Source organism: Anneissia japonica, unplaced genomic scaffold (assembly GCF_011630105.1).
Source record: "Anneissia japonica isolate Jap-2015-1 unplaced genomic scaffold, ASM1163010v1 scaffold172582_len1462937_cov174, whole genome shotgun sequence".
NCBI classification, from domain to species: domain Eukaryota; kingdom Metazoa; phylum Echinodermata; class Crinoidea; order Comatulida; family Comatulidae; genus Anneissia; species Anneissia japonica.
The window spans coordinates 936,266-959,997 of NW_022725666.1; the positions used below are offsets into that span (position 1 = coordinate 936,266).

A 23,732-nucleotide genomic window follows, 5' to 3' on the forward strand; every position below is an offset into this window, starting at 1 on the left:
AGATGTGTATATTGGGGGGGGGGGGGGATGGTGGTGTCCATTAGTGTTCGGATATTCCAAGAAGCAAGAATGAGTGGTTTCCTGTTTTGTGAAACAAGTTTGTGGGTTTTCAAATTTTCTTTATATTTACTGTATATTTCTGACGGCATAGGTGGGATGGCTCTCCAGGCGCGGTTTCCTGGTCGAGCTCAAAACAGGACAAACTTTTTTAGGACGCCTTTTATTGTCCCTTCCCCTGATTGGGGTGGGCAGTGCTACCCTTAAATGGCTGCCCAGACGCGCTGGTAGGACTTGTCCTAGTTGTGTCACGAAACGGCCATCACACCAACGTGGCCATCACACCAACGTCGCCACACGTGCAGATTCCATGATAAGAACTTCCACTCTCATCCATAGCTGTTCCCTTCACTTGTTGTCTGTCGCCGCAGGCTTGATTAGAGAAGGAGAAGACAGAAAAATACAGAAGTAAGAGGGCAAAGCTTGCGCAAGGACTTGATTTTTTATCGGTGATAGTGAGGGAGCGCAGTCATCACTCGCACCACTTTGCCTCCCGTCGGTTGTCCAAGTGGCAAGCAAGAGAGCAGGACGACGAGGGCCGATGGAAGGCTGCACCACTGTCGATGGATCCCTAGTGGAACAGATTTGCCAGAGCTCCGTTAGCCGGTCTGTTTACAGGGTTCCAGATGGGCCTTCACGGCTACCGAGATGGCGCCAGGGCATAATATACCCCACCGTACTTCACCCCATCCGGCAATCCCCTACCTTGGACCGTTACACCTGTGCACCACGTTGAGGAGCAGTTGGATTTAACACAGGACCTGTCTCTAGTAATTATACATTAAAAATACAAATTATAATTCGGGACAAAAAATTATCTTTACATGATATGACCTATGTCACGTGTACATCGTGAACTCAAGCGGTAAAGTAGTATACGCACCGTCCCGATTCAAGGAATGACGCCGGGACCGTATTGATAATAATTAATGACTACGATGAATTTTCATTTGAAATATCTTACTTGAATCTATTATACTGTGTATGTGATTAGGCATACAGGTTTCAAGAAAAATACAAAAACAGCGTGGTGATTAATCCTGGCGTGAGTAATCCTGCTGCTTTCTAGATGGAGTCGACGTTAAGGTAAATAAAACTCGAAAAAAAAAAACCTGTTCCAAAGGTACGTTTGCATACATTTTTATATCATTTGAAACATCTTAGGCCAAATAACAAAAAATACTTGTTTCCCGTCCGGGGTATTTCAAAAAGTTGGTGAGGGAGGCACTTGTTATTTGTTATTTGTTATTTTTGTACGTGTGTCAAAAAATACTTAAATACGCGTCCTGTCTTGATAGTAGTGCATACAGTCACACACAAAAAGAATCGTACAGTAAAGCATCCAGAGGAAATGACAACAAATATAAAAACACAAGGTACAGTATGAAATTCATTAATTTTTTTTATTGAAAAAAAAAAATCAAAAATACCCTATATATTGTATAGTAACTGTTCTGATTTGCTTGTGTTTTCTGTTTTCAGGCATTTTTGGTTTTAGGCAAGATATCACATCACAAGACAAGTATATTATTTAAATTAATCATTGGATCAGAAGATACAACCAGTACCTACAGATTTAGAAAGATTAACGCCAGTATTTAGCCATGTTATATAAGCCAATAATTGTTTACATTATAATTAATAATAAACTGCTATTTTCATTGTACACTTATTTGTTCGATAAAAAAATAATGTATTCTTGATTCTTGTCATTCCTATATTGCAAACATTCGGCGTTGTCAGTGACGTCGTATGATTTGTGTGCGATTTTTACAAATTAACTCCTAAGTAAAAAATAGTTGAGCCATGTACTACCTTGCAAATTAACCAGCAACCCGGTAGTTTGTTTATTGTTTATTCATAGTTACCAACCTGAGAGATTTGAAATGCGTGAGTGAAAATACCAGTTGGCTGGGATGGGGGGGGGGTTCAAGCGCAGGGGAACCACCCCCACCCAACGATCTGGTATTTTTAAGTTGTTTTAAAACGATTTCAGAAAGTGTATGTTGATAATACGGTACATAAACAAAAATATTATTAATAAAGCCAATTTGTGTTTCAATGTAGGCCTATGTTTAACTTGAGCACCCAAACTTTGTAGACCTACACAAATATTTCATTACTGATCAACTTTTATTAACTCGTTAGTGAAATAAGTAGGGCTTTCAAGGAAATACTGTACTCTCTAAAGTTACTGCATCACTTTTTATAGTTTTAATCCAACCAATTTCTTCAAATTTTAAATGCATTTCCCCTGAATTTGTGATAAATCGTTATCACGCATGGACTTTTGTTAAATGCGTGACAAATTTAGGATCACGCATGTGTTTCTGCAAAATGTGTGTTCCTGGTTTCATCCAAAATCACTTTGAAATGCGGGACCATCCCGCACGATGCGAGACGGTTGGTAACTATGATTATATGTATTATATTATTGTTATTGTGTAGGCCGAATATTTGTTAATAGTGTACATTTTTTGCATACAGTACTAAAATTACATCTATTACCACTCTTTTATTATTACAATAATAATACTAATTATTATTATTATTATGTTATTATTATTATTATTATTATTATTATTATTATTGTTGTTGTTATCATTGCTATTACCGTATTATTATTATTATAAATATTATAATCATTAATATTATTATCATTAGTCTTAGTATTATTTTTATGATTATACTGTAAAGGAGCGGTAAGGTAAAATATACTGTAATGTATTACAATGTTGCTAATATTGTTAAGCAAGATTGTTCATTAAGTAATATGATAAAAATCTTGACTAAGTAATAATGATGAAAAGAGGTGGTACATTTCACAATGGTCATGAAACACTTCAATGTTTGTGTTTTGTATTTGTTATTGTGTATACAGTACAGTATTGCTATGTAGGCTTATCATGTAGGCCTATATGCAATTACATACACGAAAGAAATGTTGGCATTAAGACCTGTGACTTTTTTTTAAAACAAATACCCAGTCTCCGAAGGGAATCAGAGGATTTTGGCATTTCTGTATTGTTTAATTAAATTGTTTTGTAACCATTATTATACTGTACTGCAATTAACAATCATCACCACCACCACACTGTTATAGTCTACAGGCAAAACTAAAAATTAACATGAAATTAAAGTGTCAATCAACTTTTTATTTAATAATTATCTGTCTGTATCATTCAAAGTTTACAAAAATGTAAATAATCAAATACTGTATAAGAATTGTTCTAGTAAATTGAGTTATTGTAGTAACGTCAGCCTACACCTAACAATATGCACAATAATAATAATAACAATATTTTAATAACAATAATTTAACAATAAAAAGTAATACTGAATTTATATATAATTAATAAAAATAAAACAATAATAATAATCGATTTAATACGTTGTATTGCTTGCATCTACCGATTCACTGTTAAGGCCATATACGACTTACTGTATTATGTTATATTGAAGTATATTGTGTAAGCCATTTCTGTTAATTGAATAATAATTTAACGTACGATGTAATGTACTCACTATAAATATTTCATCCGTGTCCAGGATATCTTAGTTCATAGGCTACCATATTCAATGCCATTCATTCATGCCTAAATAGTAGGGCCTGGCCCTAGCTAACCTAGAAGTATAGGCAGGCCTAAAAAAGTAAGGGCCAGGGCCTGAGTAGATAGGCATAGGCCCCTGTTCTAAACCAAGTAGGCCTAAACCTAGCCTAGGCTGTACAAATACCTGTCTTGGTTTCTCTTAAATTAAAGTTTTTTTTCTTGCTCGTTACTTTGCATTTGTCGGTAAATCGTGCGTAGCACTCTTTAAATTAATCTTTTTTTCTTGCTCGTTACTTTGCATTAGTCGGTAAATCGTACGTAGCACTATGGTAGCCAGCGTTATAGATGTCAATAATCAGTACTACAACTAACGCCTAGGCATACTTCACTGTCCAATCCGAGGGAGCCTAGCCCAGAGGCAGCAGTTAGGCCTAGGCCCAAGCTAGGCTAGGCGCGCCTAGATCGTTGGAAACGACGATTGAAGAAAACGATTAAGCAAGCCAAGCTAACTTCTATTCCTCAGTATTAAAATCCTTCCATGGGCACTGTCCAAAACTTTCTTCCAGCTTATCTCTGAAAAGATTGTAACCTTTTCGTCTGCAGTTTTTAATTTTCTGCTCAACATGAATTACACAGTCAGCCAGTGAGCTTCCATGACGGCCTGGCTCGGACATGAAAGGTTGTTGTTTGTTGTTTCGCAATACGTGACGTCATCAACGAGCGAGTACAATACATTCAATCTCGTAACATGATTGGTCTATTTCTTTTCTAATTTGCATAATGAATTTTCCAACATTTTTGTCTATTTAAAAAAAGTGCGTAAGTTATGGAGATGGGAACAATAAAAAATCGATTATAAATTTAATTCTACATTTCCTGTACTACAGAAAGCGGATCCAGTAATTAGGCCTATATTTTTGACACCATGACCATGCGTAATATTAACCTGCAGCTGTATATATACGAATAATTTTTTCTAGTAAAGTAGTCTTAGAGTTGACTAACTGGTAGTAGGCCTACTTGTTGCGGTACTAGGTTTATCGCATTTATGGCTAAAGGCCAACTCAGACAGCGTCTGCCCCCGACGCACGCCATCGCGTCTGCGTTCAATTCACACAGACCCGACGCGACCACAAATCGCGTCGGGCTGCGTCGGCCTATTTAATTATTTTCATTATTTTATTGACGCTGTCTGAGTTGGCCTTTAGGGTTCGCGGTACTTCCTCCTTCCGTTTAGTCATGGTGGATCACAGGGGTAGTAAACCCGGAGGTCGTGGGTTCGATTCCCACACGGGCCAAGTAGGGGTGAATCATAAATAGCAAAACTGGAGGTTTTTGTACGAATTATATTAAAATTTAGTCCGAGAGTGCCATTTCCGACCAACCTCAGCCCCAACCATGGTGGGGCGGAGGTGGTCTATACTCTCCATCTGTAAAAGTCCCTCTCTGGGCCCAGCTCTATTTCAAATTACTGGATCCGCTACTGGATATTTTAAAAAATTCGTATGGAAATAAATGTTAATTGCATTTCTTAAAATCAATTAAAAGGCTATAGGCGCCAGAGCTTCTCGGGGCTAAGCCCGCTGGTACGCATCCCAGGCTTGGGCCCAAGACTTTATTTTTCATTTCGTCCCCCCCCCACTTTCAACCACGGATCGACGCCCTTGCCTACACCAATGTCATGATATATTAATTTTCTTCTTTATTGTATACGCAAAAAAACAAACAAATGGTATACAATAGGAGCCAAGAAATAGACAAGTCTAATCGAGCTTGGCCCCTTTCTTAACTATCCCCCTCAGCCCCAATAAATAAAAAAGAATCAAATAAATATATCAATAAAATAATGAAAATAATTAAATAGGCATCAATCTTCATACTCGGAATAAAGTAATTTTTTCAGTTTTGAAACAAATACATTCCTCGAGGTAGTCTCTCTTAACTTAACAGGTGTTGTATTCCAGAGTTTAGCACCCATATAAGAAATTCTAAATTTACCTAAATTAGTTCGGCATTTTGATATGGCTAAATTATATTCGTAATTAAACCTTGTTGCATAACTATGACAAATATTTTCAAAATAATCAGATAAACTATGTGGTAATCTGTTATTAAATAAGTCTGATATAAAATTCAAAATATATAATTTATGAACCTTAAATACGTCTAAAATGTTAAGTTTTTTTAAATAAAGGTACAGAATGAGCCCTAAATTTAGAAAAAGTAATACATCTGGCACACATTTTTTGAGTGAGTAATAAAGGTTTTAAATGCGATTCGTAGGTGCTGCCCCATACCTCAATACCAAAAATCAAGTTGGGTAAAATAAAAGAATTGTAAAGCATAACCAATGTTTCCTCAGGTACACAGTGCCGTAACTTAAATAAAATACCAGCTCTCTTTTTTATTTTATTGTTTAAATCAGATATATGTTCTTTGAAACTAAGGTATTTATCGAGTTTAACGCCAACAAAATAAACAGATTTACATTCAGAAATTAAGCTTGTATTAATCCTAATGGAGCCGAACGTTGTAACAACTTTACTTTTTGACTGAAAGATTATATAATTAGTTTTATCGGCATTTATTGTTAATTTATTGGCGTTGCACCACTCAATGACTTTTTAAAACTGACAATTAACCTCATTGAGATCTATCATATTAGGCCTATGTTGTTTTATGTTTTTTGATAATTGTGCAGTGTGAACGAGAAGGCTTTGAAGAGGAACTTTTGCTGTCCATTTTGATCAGGATAGCAATGCTTTTTTGCTACTCTTATTTTGGTGTAAGGAAGAGTCTGATTTACTATTGCGGTGCAATCAAAGATGGATAATGTTTCAAAATTGAAGAATTAGTACCTGTAGATAGCCGGAAATGACACATTTACAGTATAAGAGTAAAATTCATCATCACATTACTATATCATTATATTGTCAAAATGAAGCGCCAACCAGGGGTGGCGCCAGGATGTGCCCGACGGGGGGGGGGGCGATGCACCGACAAGGGGTCAGATTTTCCTGACGAAAGCAAAGTGGTCGAGCTTTGATTAAAATGTTTCGAAAGTGGTCCTGGGGGAGAAGCCCCCGAAAATTTTGAAAGTTTAGTGGTTTCAAAGGCTTATTTAATCGATTTTTTCTCCCCGACACAGGGCACCTCTCCCCCCCCCCCCCCCCCACCCCCCCCCAACTCGGGCTGGCGCCAACACATTTTTGTGATCTTGGTTTTTTTTTTTATCGGCGATTTTCGGCAACCATAGAGATCTAAATAGTATGTGATGAACCATAGAAAATATAACTTTAAAACATTCTCTTTGATGTATTTACTTTACCTACTTCAAAATAGTGAGTCCACAACCACCTCTGCCCCACCATGGTTTGTGAGAAAATTTGAGGAAATAGTACCTTCAGATGGTCGGAAATGATACTTTCATATAGTAAAATTCATCATCACACCATCATGTCTAGATAAAGCGCCAGCAAATTTCTCATGATTTTTAATCAGGGAATTTTTGGCAACCACAGAGATCTAATTATTATGAGTGATGTACCATAGGAAAAAAAAACTAAAGAAACACTTTCTTTGATGTATTTAATTTATTTGACTTACCTCAAAGCTGTGTGGCCACATTCACCTCAACCCCACCATGCTTGTGGCTGAGGTGAGAAAAGTTAAAGATATAGTACCTCTATGGCCGGAAATGACACAATTCTTCATCATCACCAACATTCAAAATGAAGCGCCAAAAAATTCTCATGACCTTTCAGCAGCTATTTTCGGCAACCAGATCTGATGTGTACCATAGAAAATACAACTTAAAAACATGTCTTTGACGTATTTACTTTAACTACTTCAAAACTGTGAGTCCACATGCAGGGGCGGATTTAGGGGAGGGGCGGCCTGGCCCCGCCCTTCCCCCTTTGGGAGGTTAAAAAAAGAAAAAAGAAAGAACAAAATGATAGCTCAGAACGCCTCAAATGTAAATGTTATTTTCGGGCGTCTAGAACACAAAAATTTCGCCCTTTCACACCCCCTAGCACAGTGTTGTTTCGATCGGCCCAACTTTCGGCTCCCCCTTTTGGACATCTCTGGATTCGCCCCTGACAGGCATCTCAGCCCCACCACAGTTGTGGTTGAGGTGGTAAAATTTGGGGAAATTGTACCTCTAGTATGCCGGATATGACACTTTATATGTAAAATTCCTTATTATCGATCTAATTAATCGCTGTGATGTACCATAGAAAATAAAACTTAATTTTCTTTGATGTATTTCCTTTACCTACTTCATGTGCCGAAAACCAATTACTGTACATCTTTGCACGCTTTTTCTCATACTTCTCAAATTATAATAAAGGCACACGCACTCGAATCGTGTATGATAGGTAATTCAGATGTTTGTGGGCAGAGTATACCGGTATCTTGCTATAAAATAAGATGTACTCTGGCTGTAGGCCTACCGCGCTCTTTCGTTAAAACCGGAGTCATTTATGCAGTTTATTTAAACAATTTTCAGGCATATAAACTGAATGGTCCACTGATTAATCTTAGATAAGATAGTATAATACATACTCAAAGTATCGAAATGCACGCCATCGATACTTGGAGTATCGAAAATTTTGAGAATATCGAGCTCTGTTTGCCATGAAATTGCACTCTCATACCTTAAAAATCTTACCAATAATTCATATCAACAATATAATACAATTATTTTTCTTAATAGGATAGGGGGTGCGACCGCACCCTCTGCATCCGCCCCAGAGGTAGCTCAATAGCTGATCCTCTCCGGTTCGCTGCCTGTCTTACTCTTCTTCGGAGCATTGCCCCATTGGCTTGCAGGCCCGACAGTCGGTCTAATACAGAATGAGCATGTTTTTTTTTTAAATTTAAATGTTGATGTAAGTTGTAAATATACATTTTTGATTTGTAAATACAGTACATACATTAATGTTCTTGTGCAATTTCATAATTATTAAAATTTATATTTTTGTAGTTATTGCAATAATTTAGCCTTTGGCTACTTTTTGTATTTTGTATACCTGAATAAAATAAAATAATAATATGAATTATAATATATAATGATGGCCAAATTGCAAAACTAAAATAGGTTTCTCATTGTTTACAAATTAAGTAATTACAGGCAGTTGTTTACAAAATACACAAGGAAAACAATAACATTTATATAGCATTTATTGAATAATTGTATTAGCTACTGTGCCATTACATCTGACCTACACATTACAGTTACGCAACAATTTAAAAAGCTCACACAAGCTAATTTGAAATACAATATGAGAATATTACATCTCAAGCACTACTTGTGTGATTAATAATTAAAAATTGTTTTTTAAGCTTCTCCTTATACTGACAACTTCAACAGCACTACAAAGAAGATTAAATTCAGTTAGGATTACATGCATCATTATTGTTAAAATCAGTAGCATCATAGTTTTCAACATTTGACCTTTGATTTCTCCAGAAGCCTAAAATATGTATTTGCATAATATCTGCCTTCAAATAATATAAATTAATCAAGAAGTAAGAAACCTACTGTCTAACAGTGAACATCTACACAAAGAAGCCTCTTATACTCTACTGTATCTTGTTTTAACATTAGACATTGATAAAATTGTACAAATGTTTGATCGTTTTATGACTTGTTTTCTCAGCAGTATTGGGTTAAGGTGGGACGTAAAATCACAAAAAATGTGAGTATGGAATTCATATCCTACTTGAATACAAAGTCTCCAAATTAACTCGTAATTTAAAATCATATACCAGTAATATTAAAACCAAGATAAAGTTATGATCTGTATCTGAACCTTTGTGCAGTATCAAAATGATGCAGGGATTTAAATAATCAATCCAAAAGCTACTGTGCAGTATTGTACTACAGAACTTTACAGTTGCTTTCACATAGTTTTACAGTACAAAAACTCCAATTATAGTACATCAATTTAATGTCATCAATGCTCAAACAAATTAAAATATTATCCTTAGGATAATAATGTTTTGTACAGACAAGTCGCTCTATTATAAAATATAATTATATTAGCCATAATATTAACAAACCTAATACACGGATAAATCTCTTTTGCCTTGAATGAATAACCTGTCCTTTTTTATGAAAATAAAACTTATCTGGTTTTTGGAAATAAAACATATGGCATAATTATGTCTTTAATTATTAAACAATGCAATATACTCAAGGCAAGAATATAAAGGGCAATGAGTTTGGTGGGTAATCTAGAATAGATTTTTTTCATGCAGTACATGATTAGAGTCTACATATTATAGGGTGCACATTATTGTTGACATAAAAACACATCATTTTTATATTAAGTTTTAAATGACATCAATAATGATTTATTAAATATGGAAAGTTGAATTCCTTTATATTTTATTTAAAAAACCATGTCCAACAGCAATCACATGCCAACTACAGGATGCCTTAAAATGTTTTGAATTCCTAAAATTTATTATAAATATATCTAGTGAAATCTATGTTCTCAGTTGTTATACTCCATGATTTTACAACATAGAGTACATAAAATATATAAACAAACACATATGCATTTATTTAAGTTTGCCTTTATGAAAGAAATACAGGATAGGCCTACCAATGGAAGCTCAGTTTAGTAGCATTATTAACTTAATTAAATTTATATGTTAAGTTTAATGGATGGTATGAAACAAAGAATGTGATGCAAACAACAAAAATTAATATGCATAAAGTTTTAATTAGGAATGTTAGAACTACAAAGTAGGTATTATCTAAAAGTAAAGGTTACTAACATATTTTCAATTACACAAATGGAAGGGAGGTTGGCTGTGGTCGGCACTATCTGATAGGGAGAAATTTTGCACTTTGTGCTAAATTTCCCAGTTAATGAATCCAATGACCAAGGTGTGGGAAGTGCTTTGAGATTCTTGTTCAAGGATAAATCAAAACATTATTATTAGATTTCACAGACATACATACATTACAATATTTATTTATTTACTTATTATTATCATTTCTGCCAATAGCATATCCACAATTCGCCACACTGATATTCTCATGTTGTTAACAAAACAAAGAATGGTTCTATTTAAATAGCAATTTTCTTGTTTAAAACAGTGTTTGACTCAGCATAGCAAGATAAAGCTAAACATCCCTAGTAGGGTTCATGGGGAGATTTTTATGGCTAAGTAAGGCTCAAATTGTGGTTTTAAACCACAATATTAGAGATTGGCAGTCAAGTTAACGTTATTTAGATAGGCAAATTAATTGTTGGTCCAACAACCTTGTCATGGTGTTGGATGATGAGGGTCCAGGTCTGTCCGATGGGGGAATAGTCACATGGTACAAAAAGTAGGAACCGTCTTATACACTATTTGCCATATTGCATCCTGCCAAGTTTGAATCCAATCATCCAATGCTGAAGCTTATCCGATATTTAAATACAGATAGTAGATCTATCTATGCAAAGAACATAAATAGCAGAAGAATGAGCTCTTCGCGTAGTTTGCATTAAATTTGATGGAACGTCCGCCCTCTCTAAAATGGAGGAAAATTGTTTCATGGTGTGGAGAAACTAATGAAAACAAACGAATGAGAGAGTTATCCAACACCAATCCAACCAATCAAAGATATAGTGCCGCCGTTCAGATGGAGGAAAATTGCTTTCATGGACGCCCTCATGAGGCGTTCTACTATATCGCGAACTGCTCTATCTTTTGCTATTTATTATCTTTGATATAGGCCAAGTAATTTTCAAGTATTATGGGATTATCTGAAATAGATATAAGCCTCTCAAATCTCTACATTTGTAAGTACTCTCCCATGCCCATGAGTGTGGATGCACATTATGTAACTTGTAACGATTACTAGGAGGTTCTAGGAAGTAAGAAACATTTCTCTTATAAACCAAGGTTATTCCTGCTGTCATTAAGTGAATTAGATAACCAAAAGGTGAGCTTTTCTACAACAATATTAAAGCTTACAGAAGTGGCCAATTACTGTATGATTCTACATTTCAATTCTTCAATTTGCCCTCTAAATTTGGATGTATAATATAAAAATAGTAATCTTGAATCATCCAGTTGAGATTCTGTTCCATGACAGATAGAAAATTAAGAATTTATCTTCAAAACCAAACAACAATAATTTAAGATTTATAAAGCAGCCTCCCAAAAGCATCACAAAAATGCTGCTGCTCATCAGAAACAAAAAGTTATTACTATAATACTGTAAGAAGAAAATTTAAAAGTAAAGATCCGCCCTTTGTAACCAGGATAGAGAATTTTTTGTAATTATCTATATTAAATAATACATTACACAACAGCCTCCTGATGAAATATACTCAGGTTCCTGATGAAATCCACTGTGTAACAAAAGCTAGAGCTAAATAAATGTTATATTTTGTCTTAAAAGTGCTGTTGTCATTTCTTATATTGTACATTACTCAAGAATGCCAACAAGTACAGCGTAAATCATAAACAATCAATTGGAATTGAAGAAGTGGCTTCGACAATGCAGAGAAGCACAAAAACATCACAAAATTAACAGTAGGAAAGGATGTTAGCTTGTAGCCTTCAACTAGATTAGGCAGAGTTTTACGTCATAAAAACACCCAGATTTGTTTCCAGTAGAAATAATTTAATGTGGGTAAAATAAACCTGAACCCACTCAACTACTCATAAGTATTAAACCTAATTTTAATTTGCAACAAGCATTGACATACTAAGCTTTATACAAATTTCACATGTAAAAATGTCAATGTTCAACCGAAATACAACTATTCTACATGCTTAACATACATTGACAATAAGAAGTTACTTTTTTCACTCAGCTTTTTTCAATTGCAAAATAGTCATCATTGAAAAGACATTGTTAAAAACAAACTTAATAAAAAGGATATCTACAAATTAGCTCATTTAGTTTTTACAAACACCACTTTGGTCAATAAAGCTCCCGAAATGTGATGTTCTAAAAATTCTTAGAGATCTTCTTGCTCCATCACAACAGATCTTGAAGCTTTAATCTCCACAGAAGCACAATCTTGTGTCCATCCATTCTATAATACAAACATGTTCTTTTATTAGTCATATTAAAAATATAATCTGCCATATTAATTTTTGGTAAATATTAATTTTTTATTATTGTATTTTATTTCTACAGTTATATTATACAAAGAACTCTCCATAACTAAAAAATAACGGAACTGGCATAAAAACATTATCATGCTAACAATGGTAATGACTATAAGAAGTGGTTGGCGCATCGGTTGTGGTTTGGACTCCCAACCTCGAGGTTGGGGGTTCAAAACTCTCACTGTGCAAGTCGCTTGTGTCCTTGGGCAAGGCACTTTATCTACGGTTGTCTCTCTCCACCCAGGTGTACAAGTGACAAGTGGGTACCTGGTAGGTTCAAACACAGTCTGCGCTGAATACAGCTGCAACATTATGGAATTCCCCTATGTGCTTGATCCAGTGATCCGGGGGTAATAATGTTCAAGCGCTTCGAGGTTGTGTCAACGGGAGGCGCTATATAAATCCAGAATTATTATTATTATTATTTATTATTATTATTATTATTATATTATTATTATTATTATTATAAGAGATCAGCTAAAGAGGGATAAAACACATTCAACAAAAGTGTATAAATCTATAGTGTTGTTACAATATAATCTGTATAGGCAGATGAAATCAGCTTCATAACTGCCTATATACATCTTAACTGCATGCTTGTTTTTTCTCGAAAGGTTCAATGTTATGTTATTGTGAAAATATCCATAAATGTAAAAGAAAAATTCATAAATAATAATAATAATAAAAATAATAATAATAATAATAATAATATATTATTATAGAAATGATGTGTTTACCGAAATATATATTCTTTGATTTCAATAATTTAAAATAAATAAATTAAATGTATTTAACCAATGGAATAATAATTACTTTTAAAATCAAATTTTACACATTCAATACATATCCAATGGGTTAAAAAAATTATTTACCATTACCTCGCCACCATTTATTTCCTCGTTTCCGTTTACTTCTGTCAATCTTCTTGGGCTCATGTCTAATTTAGGTTTAGCCACCTCTGCATTATGAACTTCACCTTTTTCCCACTTGTTTTTCAGATTGACAGCCCCAGCAGCAGGTGACATAGGCTCAATGAGATCTGACGACCCACTGTCAACACCTTCTCTAACAAGTGGCTCATTTTCAGCAACCTGACCATCTTCAGATTTGTACAGGTCAATAGATTTTGATTCCCCATCCAAGTGTTTATTATCCTTGTCAACATTAACCTCTCCTTTTTCAAACTTTTCCTTAAGGTTACGTGTTCCTCCTTCAATACTATCAACTGAATCATCTGCCATTGAAGATCTGATGATGCCTTCAATTGGTGGTGCTGGTATATTTTCGCTTACTTGGCTGTCCCCTGACGCAAACTCGTCCAATGATCGTGGGGGACGTTCAAGTTCAGATTTTGGTGTCTCTTCAACATTATGTACCTCTCCCTTTTCAAATTTGTTTTTGAGTGATTTTGACACTCCAACATTCAACTCATTTGAAGACATCTCCATATCTGCCTTTACAACATCACTTCTGACAATAGGTTGACTTTCAGCAACTTGTCCTGCACCCTCGATTTCACTTTTTAATTCAATCTTATCTTTTGTTTTCTCAGCAAGATTGCTTACATTACCTTTTTCAAAGATGTCCCGCAAAGACTTTGCACCACCTTGTGATATTCCATCATCAACTTCTGTTGATTCACGCGTGATATCGTTACGCTCAATTGGTGTGCTTTCAGCAACATGGCCAACACTACTCTCATTTTCTGTGTAATTCTCCAATGAACGGATGACTCTTTCAGGTTCTTGCTTCCTAACAGCTTCAACATTTGAAACACTTCCTTTTTCGAAACGATTTTTCAGGGAACCTATTCCACCAGTTATCACTTTTACTTCATCCATATCATCACCTGATCGAACCACACCATCTCGTATTATTGGCTCATTTTCTGCAAGGATTGAGTTTCTAATAGATGTATTTGAAATCTCTGATGTAAGATCTATTGGCTCTGGGGTCTTTTTTTCTGTGGTTTCACTTACTTTTCCAGACTCAAATCGGTCCTTGACAGCCCTCATGCCACCTTCCATAGTACATGCCTCAGCTAATTCTTGTGATGATGTCACAACTCCTTCAAGGACTACTGGTTGATTTTCTGAGACATGGCTGGTACCATCACTCTCAACTACAACTTTATCATTTTCTGGATCAAATGATTTTCGTACTTCAACATTTGAAACCTTTCCCTGTTCGAAACGATCTTTCAAGGATCTCATACTTCCAACAGATGTTTTCTCTGCAGCATCTCCTTCTCGCACAACATCTGTTCTCTGGATTGGTTCACTTTCTGCAATTTGACCGTCTGATCCTGCTACTGGGAAATCCACAGGTGGCCCTGCTTTTTGTATAACAGTTGTACTAGTCTGCTCTGTGCCATCAAATCTATAATTTAAAGAAAACAATATCTAAAAATTAATCTTTTGCCATAGGCCTATAGCCTAATACTTGCCATTCCTATATTTTCAAATAGCAACTCTAGTGTGAATATTATATAGTATGATTCAATTGCACAAATTAATCCACTCATGTATCAACCCAATCTCTAGCGCATAGCTTTGGCATTAGTGAGTTAAAAGCCTTATGTTCACACACAAGTTGCTAAATCATAGTGCTATGTCTTCAGGCACTGCCATTAAGGCCATGTAATGCCCCAGTAGAGAATGGGGCAAAGACATGTTGATTCTGGTGTTTCATTCAAAAACACAAAAAGGGCTTTATTTTTTTCAACACATTCTGCTCACAAATTAATTTGTGTTATTTTGGGAAGTTTTTTTGTCAAGGACTTTTGTATTGTTTACTTAAAACAATAAAGCACATAAAAACAACAGCCCAGCTAAATACATTTTGCTGGTTTAATAAAAATAACAATAAATATTTATATAGCACATACTGCTGACAACTTCAAGGCACATAACAACAGGAACACAAACTACTTTGTGTTAAGTTTGTGGTATGAGGCAAGATATACATAACCAAAAATATATTAGCCAACCTATACAACGAAAACCCAAATTATTCAATTTAAGGTCGAACATAAGTTAAACAAATTAATCATTCAAAAACCAAATCATCTTACTAAACATCAAAACATTAATTCAAAAATGAATTTATTAAATATGCAGCCAAATCATTTACCCAAAATCTGAATGCATAATCCAAATGTATAATTAAAACATACATTCAAGTAGTACAAATACAAATCACATAATAAAAAAGCAAATCATGAAATCAAATCAACTAATCAAAACCCAAACCACTCAATCAAAATACAAAACATTTATGCATAATTCAAGCATACAGTTTAACCAATCTAATCAAAAGTCATGCCACCCAATCAAAAACCTTAGTGGTAGGATGTGTTGGGGAAAGAAACATATGTATACAGTATATACGTATTTTTTGCATGGTGGTAGATCTAATCAAATAAATAGGCCTTTAAAACCCCTAAATTGTCAGTTTCCAGGGAATACCTTGAGCAAAGCTTGACCACGCCCACTAGGCTCTCGTCAGTGAAATTAGCCCCCCCATGTCAGGACATCAGACCCTCCATCAGGCAAATCTTGGCACCACCCCTGAATCTTATGTTGCTAGCTCCTAGACTAAAAATAGAGCAACCACTTTTAATGCAGTATAAGATACAATCATGGCAAAATTCTGGTTTTATTGTAAGTTAGGTCAAGTTATTTTTGATTTACACTGCCACAAAATCTGGTAGTAGTAGTAATGACATCATCTTTTTGTTTGGGATTAGAACTGATGACTTCACAACTTGCCAAACGACTACACAGTATAATAAATGGTCTGAATCTACCTTGATTCGTTAGACTTTACACTGGATCATTTTACTTTGCTGTTGTTTATTTAACTCTACAGTGGATTATTTCACTCTATGTTCAACATCACGGTTGTTCTATTCAGTGGCGTATCTAGCAGTATTAAAATGGGGGGGCAGGTGGGGGGACGCGACCAAAATATGAGGGGTCATGGAATTTATTTTCGGTGGCCACGCCCACCGAAAAATATTGCTTCTTAGATTCCCGAATACACATTAACCGTGACAGCATAAGCATAAACCTATTTTTTTGCTTCGAAGTTTTCGAATGGGGGGGCGCAAGCTTTTTGTGGGGGGAGTGCACCCCCACGCCCCCCCTTGGATACACCACTGGTTCTATTCACTTCAGTGTGAATCATTTAAACTTCACTTTCAATCAAACTTTACAGTTGATCATTTTATTTTACGTCCGACCGCTTCTTTTGAATTGGACTTTTGAAACGTACGTTTTAATTATGCATAAATGTTTTGATTTGATGTTTGATAAGATTATTTGGTTTTTGAATGAATGGAAATCGTTTTATATTGAAAGGCATTCGTTGCATGGATTGGCTAATGTATTTTGGCAGATCTGGCTTTCCATTATTGATAACATGTGATTGTAATTAGTAAGACTTACCTAGACCTTCTATTCTTCAAATCAAACACTTCTTCTGCATCTTGCTCAGATGTTTTGATTGCATTTTGGGATACACCTAACAAATTTTAATTGGAAGGCATATGAGGAAGTAAATAAAACAGAAACATAACCATGCTAAAAACGGAATACAGTACAAGAAGATAATATGAGAAAATTAAGGTGAAAAGAAATATAGCATGCATAAATACAAGTCCATATATTAAAAATTGTAAGTGAATATACCTTTACACAGGTTAATCCATGATATATACCATATGAACGTTTTGAAAGTGAAGAGAATTGAATTTAGGTCTACATCCAAAGAATTAAATCAGTCCAAAATGTGTTTTGTCATGAGAATAAAACATGGAATTTGCAGTTATATTGAACCAATGACTATGTAATGTGATGAAGGCATGGCATCTTAACCAAGAAATTCACTAACACAAAAATATACACACCCACACTACACACAAACACACACACACTCTTTCTACACGAATGCCTGCAATTAACAGTTCTTTCCAGTATACATTATACAAATACAACATGGTTTGAGGTTAAAAAGTGAATTCTATTTCACAAGATGTTGTATAATTAACTACCTCTTGATGCGCATAAATAATAATTTCCAATGAATGAATGAATATCACATATGCAGAGAGCTTAATATTGTAATTTGCTAGATTCTTGTAAGCTGTTAAGTATTGAACTGAACACCCACTGAACCCTGGCATTGCGAAGGTCAACATCAGTTGCTTCGACTTCTATAGAAACCTACTGCTTTCTCTGCATAAGGAATAAAAGTGCCTTATTTGATTCAATATATGAAATCCTTTCTGAATATACAGATGATGACGATTATGATAATAGCCAAGTTTCTATCAGCAATAATAACATTTTCACTTTACAGGTTTTTCACGCACAACAAATTGTTTTAATGACAAAAGGCTAAGACTGCCACCAACAATCAGCAGACGGCGTTGCACTGTCTTTCAATCACAGTGAGAGGAGTTGGGTTCATCATACGACGGTTGTACGACAGTTGTACGGCGCAGTGAGTGCCCGACTTAAGTGTTTCCATTGGCATCCTACTGGTGGTTAATTGGTCCCAACACAGGGAGGCAGTCCCCTACACAGGGAGGCAGTCCCCTACTTTTTCCGAAAAGTGTAGTGTGTTCTTTAATTTGGACATGCACCTACTGCACACAGACCATCAGCTTACGCATCTTTCAACCAAAAAGTGCAAAACATTATTATTTAATCGTGCGTTATAGCAAGAATTCTGGCATAAAAGTAGGGTTCAGTGTTGATGTACCCATAGACACTTTCAGTGTTTACATTGGCCTAGCTGAAACGCTGGTGGTACACCACCCTGCACTCGCACTTGGCAACATCCAAATAGATGATACAAAAATGACTTTGAATAAAAATAGAAAAAATATAATTCCTAATATTTTTAACTCATGGGCCAGTATGGCCAGTGAGTTATTGTGATTATGTGGGGGAAAAAGGGCGTCAACAGCTGTAAAATGCTCTCATTCCTTTGTTTTTAGCGTGATGTAGTTGAAAATTTTGAGGAAAGTGCAGTTTTAAGATCATTTGAGGTCAACAGAGGTTGTTTTTGAAATTCACAAAAAAACGCTACTTCTCTCACATTTTTAACTCAATGTATCCCACGTTGAGTATAGTGAATGCTGTAATACTGGCCAGTAAAAGTTGTTCGGGATTTTCATAATCATTGCGGGCAATGTCGTTTAAGGCTATTTTTATGTATAACTTGTAAGGTGTTTAGAAAATAAAAAATAGGTTCCAAGTGGGAGCAGGTTTCTACTGCTTGGCATGTTCTTTTTTTAACTACTGTCTTCAACTCATCCAACATTTTTGGAGCTTCGTCACCAGGAAAAAAGATTTTAGGCAACGCCCAACCACCAGCACTTTGCTCTTGTCGGAGGCACATCGGACCCACCATCGGGCAAATCCTGGCACCACCCCTCATAATCAGAAGGCCCTAGCCTACTAGGCTCTGGTGGACGTACTGTACAACTGACCTGACAGATACCAGTATAAGTAAAGTAATGTAAACTGAAACTCGACAGAAAGAACAGACCCAAAATGAAATGTCAAAAACAAATTTTCATCTGCCGTAATAATACAACTTGTAGTAACACATTAAAATCAGTAGCTCTACCCAGGCCTACATTTGTCAAATTTAGTGAAATCAAACATCTAGGCCTACGTACATAGAACTTACATTTCTGTTTCTGTATTAGTTACTCCAGTAAAATGCAAAGTCAATCAAAACTTCACGGTCAATGTTTACGCTTCCAGATTGACAAACTGAGCTCAAAGTGTCTACTACCCAGAGAATAAAATTTTATGGGTGTTATCCCCTCTATCCACTAAACTCATTCATTTTTTAAAAATCAAACTTTTGGTGGGATTTTTTTTGTGGTTTTAAAACTATTTAAAAAAACAACTGACAAATGAAATCCTTTCTAAGCATAGGAAAAAGTGGACTGCTTTTAAAATAGACTGTGCGATTTATTGGGTTGGTTCAATTTTGGTTTAATGTCTGCCTTAAATGTCCTTAGGCCTATGCTCCATATATTTACAGAGGGCTAGGCCTAGGTAGGTCTACAGCGTTGCCTTGGGAGCAAGTTTTTGTCATGACTTAGACTTATTAGTTTTAGTTGATTTCAGAATGAAAACATGATCATTAATAATAGAAAAACGAGTGATCACTGTACTTAAGCTGCGTGCATGCACAGCTCAAAATTGAATATCTCAGCTGAAAACGATTGATATTCTTGCTTTAAAACAAACAGTTTTAAGGAGTTTTTTTTTTTATCTTTTTTAATACTGTTTTTAATTAAATAAAAATTTTTTTTATATACAAGATTTTATACAAGGGTTTTAACTGTCTGTGTAGTGTTTTATTATGTATATTCTGTTTTATATTATATATGTTCTGGATGTGTGCAAATGCAATTGATTAAACTTTACATATCATTTTTAATTATTACCATTTACTATTTGCCAGTCTTTAAGAAGAAATTCTGTTATTTTATGATGAACAAATAAAGCAATTTAGTATTCAATATTCATGTTTTATATCAATTTATTGGTTTAAATGTTTTCTTTTAATTCTTAGCTGATGTAATATTTTATATTATTTCAGAAGACTTTTAATACAAAGTGTTTTTCTAGTTTACAAAGATCGTTCATATTGATGTCATCGCCGCAAATGGGAGATGTTACTGTACTATGTAAGCTGTTCAATGCTGTTGTTTTGATAAAACAAAAATTATGATTCAATATACATGATAATTCAATCATAAATCTTTTTTCAATTACTCATTTTCCATTCACAGGATAGCTGAGAACATTTTGTTCATTTGACTGGTTCTAAGAAAGAAATGTATGCAATGGTGAAAAAGCTAAGTGGGAAGAAATGCAGTGGAAAAAAGACCAAATCTATACTGATAAAGATGGAAATCTGTTAACAGAAAGTACAAAAATTAAAACAAGATGGAAGAAATATATAGAATAATTATATATGATAATGATGATGGATAAACAGATTCAAATACCACCAGATAACTCCATTACACAATAAGTACGGATAGAAACAAATAATAGCATACACTGAAATATAAATCCAGGTAGCTGTTAACACTGTTGAATTATACATAAATCATCAAAGAAAGGTAAATACAGTGTTCGAATAAAGGACATAATAATACATTGTGTAGCATAGCTCGCAACGAATGTATTCCTATAAATAAATGAATAAAGAAATTGTGTAATGGAGTGTATCTGGCGGTATTTGAATCTGTTTAAACATGAAGCCTAGGTAGGTCTAATGGTTATGACGCTCGCCTTGACAGCGAGAGGTCGCAGTTCGAGTCCCTCCAGAGGCATTTTATTACACAATTTCTTTGTTCATTTATTTATAGGACTACATTCGTTGCGAGCTATGCTATACGATGTATTATTATGTCCTTTATTCGAACACTGTATTTACCTTTCTTTGATGATTTATATATATAATTTAACAGTGTTAACGGCTACCTTGATTTATATTTCAGTGTATGCTACTACTTGTTTCTAGCCGTACTTATTGTGTAATGGAGTGTATTGGTGGTATTTGAATCTGTTTAACCATGAAGCCTCCGTGGTCTAATGGTTATAACGCTCGCCTTGACAGCGAGAGGTCGCAGGTTCGAGTCCCGCCAGAGGCATTTTATTACACAATTTCTTTATTCATTTATTTATAGAACTACATTCGTTGCGAGCTATGCTACACGATGTATTTTTCATGTACAAAATTTAACAGTGTTAACGGCTACCTTGATTTATATATCGGTGTATGCTATTACTTGTTTCTAATGGTGTAAAAATTGGAAGGGAAAACATTGCAGCAGTAAGTTATGCTGATGATCAAGCTATGTTGTCTAACACCAATACAGGATTACAAAGAATAATAGTGGAAGAACATATTGCATGAAAATAAATATAAACAAAGTAAAGTTATGAGAATTTCAAAACATCCTGGAAGAAAGATGAAACTTATTGTGAACAACACACACAGAGATTGAACAAGGAAATTAATTCTGTTATTATTACTGTAAGTATAATAACAGACAGAAGGTCTGAGAAAGACTTAAAAATAAGAATTTGAATAGCCAAATTCAGAGAAAATAGGATATACTATTATTAGTAATACCAATCTGAAGGTTAGAAAACAAATCTTTAAAGCAATAGTATAGAGTACTGCGTTGTATGCAAGCGAAACATAGACACTAAGAAGTGTCATGGAGAAAATTGATGAAGGTAAAAAACACAGATAGAAGATCAAATGAAGATGTGCTCCAGGATGGTGAATGAAGATAGACAGATAATTAAAATGATAAAAGGGACAGAAAACATGGATCATTCTATTTGTAATATTTATGTTAACTGCATAGAGGTCTCTATGATATGCGCTCTATAAGTCGACCATTATTATTATTATTATTGCGTGAACAATCACCTACTGATAATAGTAATTGACTGACGGTGCTTTGGTAAGGTGCAAAAAGAGGGAGAAAGCATATTGCTTCTTCAATGACTTGAAAAAGGGTAACTATGAAACATTAAAGAGAAGAGCACAAAAACGAAATCTCTTGAGAAACTAGTTGCCGGAGGACCTGCTAGCAATAAATGTTGATGATGATAACAATGTTCTTCAAATATAATGCTACAATGCCTAAGCAAAACTGAGTACGCCTATCATATGTGATTTGTTTTGATTTATAATATTAAAAAAATCTTACTTGTAGGCCTTTATAAAGTTATATTTCTGAGTTGTTTCTTATGTTCTATGACTATTTTTGTTTTGCTTAAAAATACTAATTGTAGCCCACCATAGAGTACTACAGTGTTACGTCACGATACCACGTGACACTACTCCGTTGCTATGGTTGCAAAATGCGTTCAATCGGACGCCATTTTCTCAAATGTCAAATCACTGATCCCAAATTCTAACATAATTATTAAGATGTTGTATCTCAGTTTTTCTTTGCAGATTTTAAATGATGATTAAATGTGTGTTTGATAACTAATATAATGCGAGCTTTTGTGTTTTCAGTACATTTTGATGAGAAAAATATTAGATTTTAAGGTGCCTATTCCAGAAAGCCTATGCAGGCATTCAAGCGTAATGAAGGTAAGCAACATCTGGTTGGCAACAGAGGGCGCTACCTGGCATTGTGACGACACGACTGTGGTACTCATATATAAAACTAAGTAACAGTGGTCAACCAAGGGTTTCTACCAGAAGTTGAACAAAGTTTGCGAATAGCCATGTTTTCAGAGGAAGATGGCTATTGGAAGAGTAACACACTAGTTGTGGACTACGGTCCAAACTATGTGTACATTACATAAAAACAATGTTTGAGTTTAGGAGATTTTCCTTTAAATATTAAACTCATTGGCTTTTCCTAGCAGTAGCAGGAAAAGCCACTGTTTTTGTTATGATTTTTTTTTTATTCTTCCATATAATTTTTCCTATATTTTTGCACAGGGTTTTTCTTACCATACTTTTCAAACTTTGTGAATGAACAGAGCATATCAAAAGATGTGCATATTATAATCATTCTACATATTTTAATATTATTATTATTATATTTTCTAATGTGTTTCAAACCAGCTGCAGCTAGGTTACATAAAATTACTGTGAAATGTATGAAGAAATTCTTGCTCTTAATCAAAAATTACTATGATATGTATCACTTTGTATGTTTTGATGATGGAGCAAGGGCAGTTTACTGTTTGGGATCATGCCTATTCCTTGCTCCTGGCAAGATTGTACTTATATTCTGCCGAATAAATATTACTATTATTATTAAGGCAAATAAATTAAAAACTCATATATAAAGTAGCTTGCAATCATATCTTCAGTCTTCATATCACCCTTGCAGCTATAGTCATACTGACATCGAGATAGTTCCTATGTTTTTTGTTTACTTCATATTGTTTTTTACTTCATATTGTTTTTTACTTT

General features: G+C 34.7%; 1 protein-coding gene across 5 annotated transcripts in view; it reads right to left on the reverse strand.

Moving 5' to 3' along the window:
* Nucleotides 1-8,774: 8,774 nt before the first annotated feature.
* The window catches only part of LOC117112846 (LIM domain and actin-binding protein 1-like), an 88,024-nt gene continuing 73,066 nt past the window's right edge, over nucleotides 8,775-23,732 (reverse strand). For 4 of the 5 annotated variants that reach the window (XM_033256039.1, XM_033256037.1, XM_033256040.1 and 1 more), the window contains 3 exons: nucleotides 17,186-17,261; nucleotides 13,610-15,116; nucleotides 8,775-12,661 (listed from right to left, as the gene is read on the reverse strand). In XM_033256039.1, the coding sequence (XP_033111930.1) occupies nucleotides 12,584-12,661; nucleotides 13,610-15,116; nucleotides 17,186-17,261 (1,661 nt within the window). In that variant the 3' untranslated portion in view covers nucleotides 8,775-12,583. The remainder of the gene's footprint in view (nucleotides 12,662-13,609; nucleotides 15,117-17,185; nucleotides 17,262-23,732) is intronic. The other variant, XM_033256038.1, reaches the window with a different exon arrangement.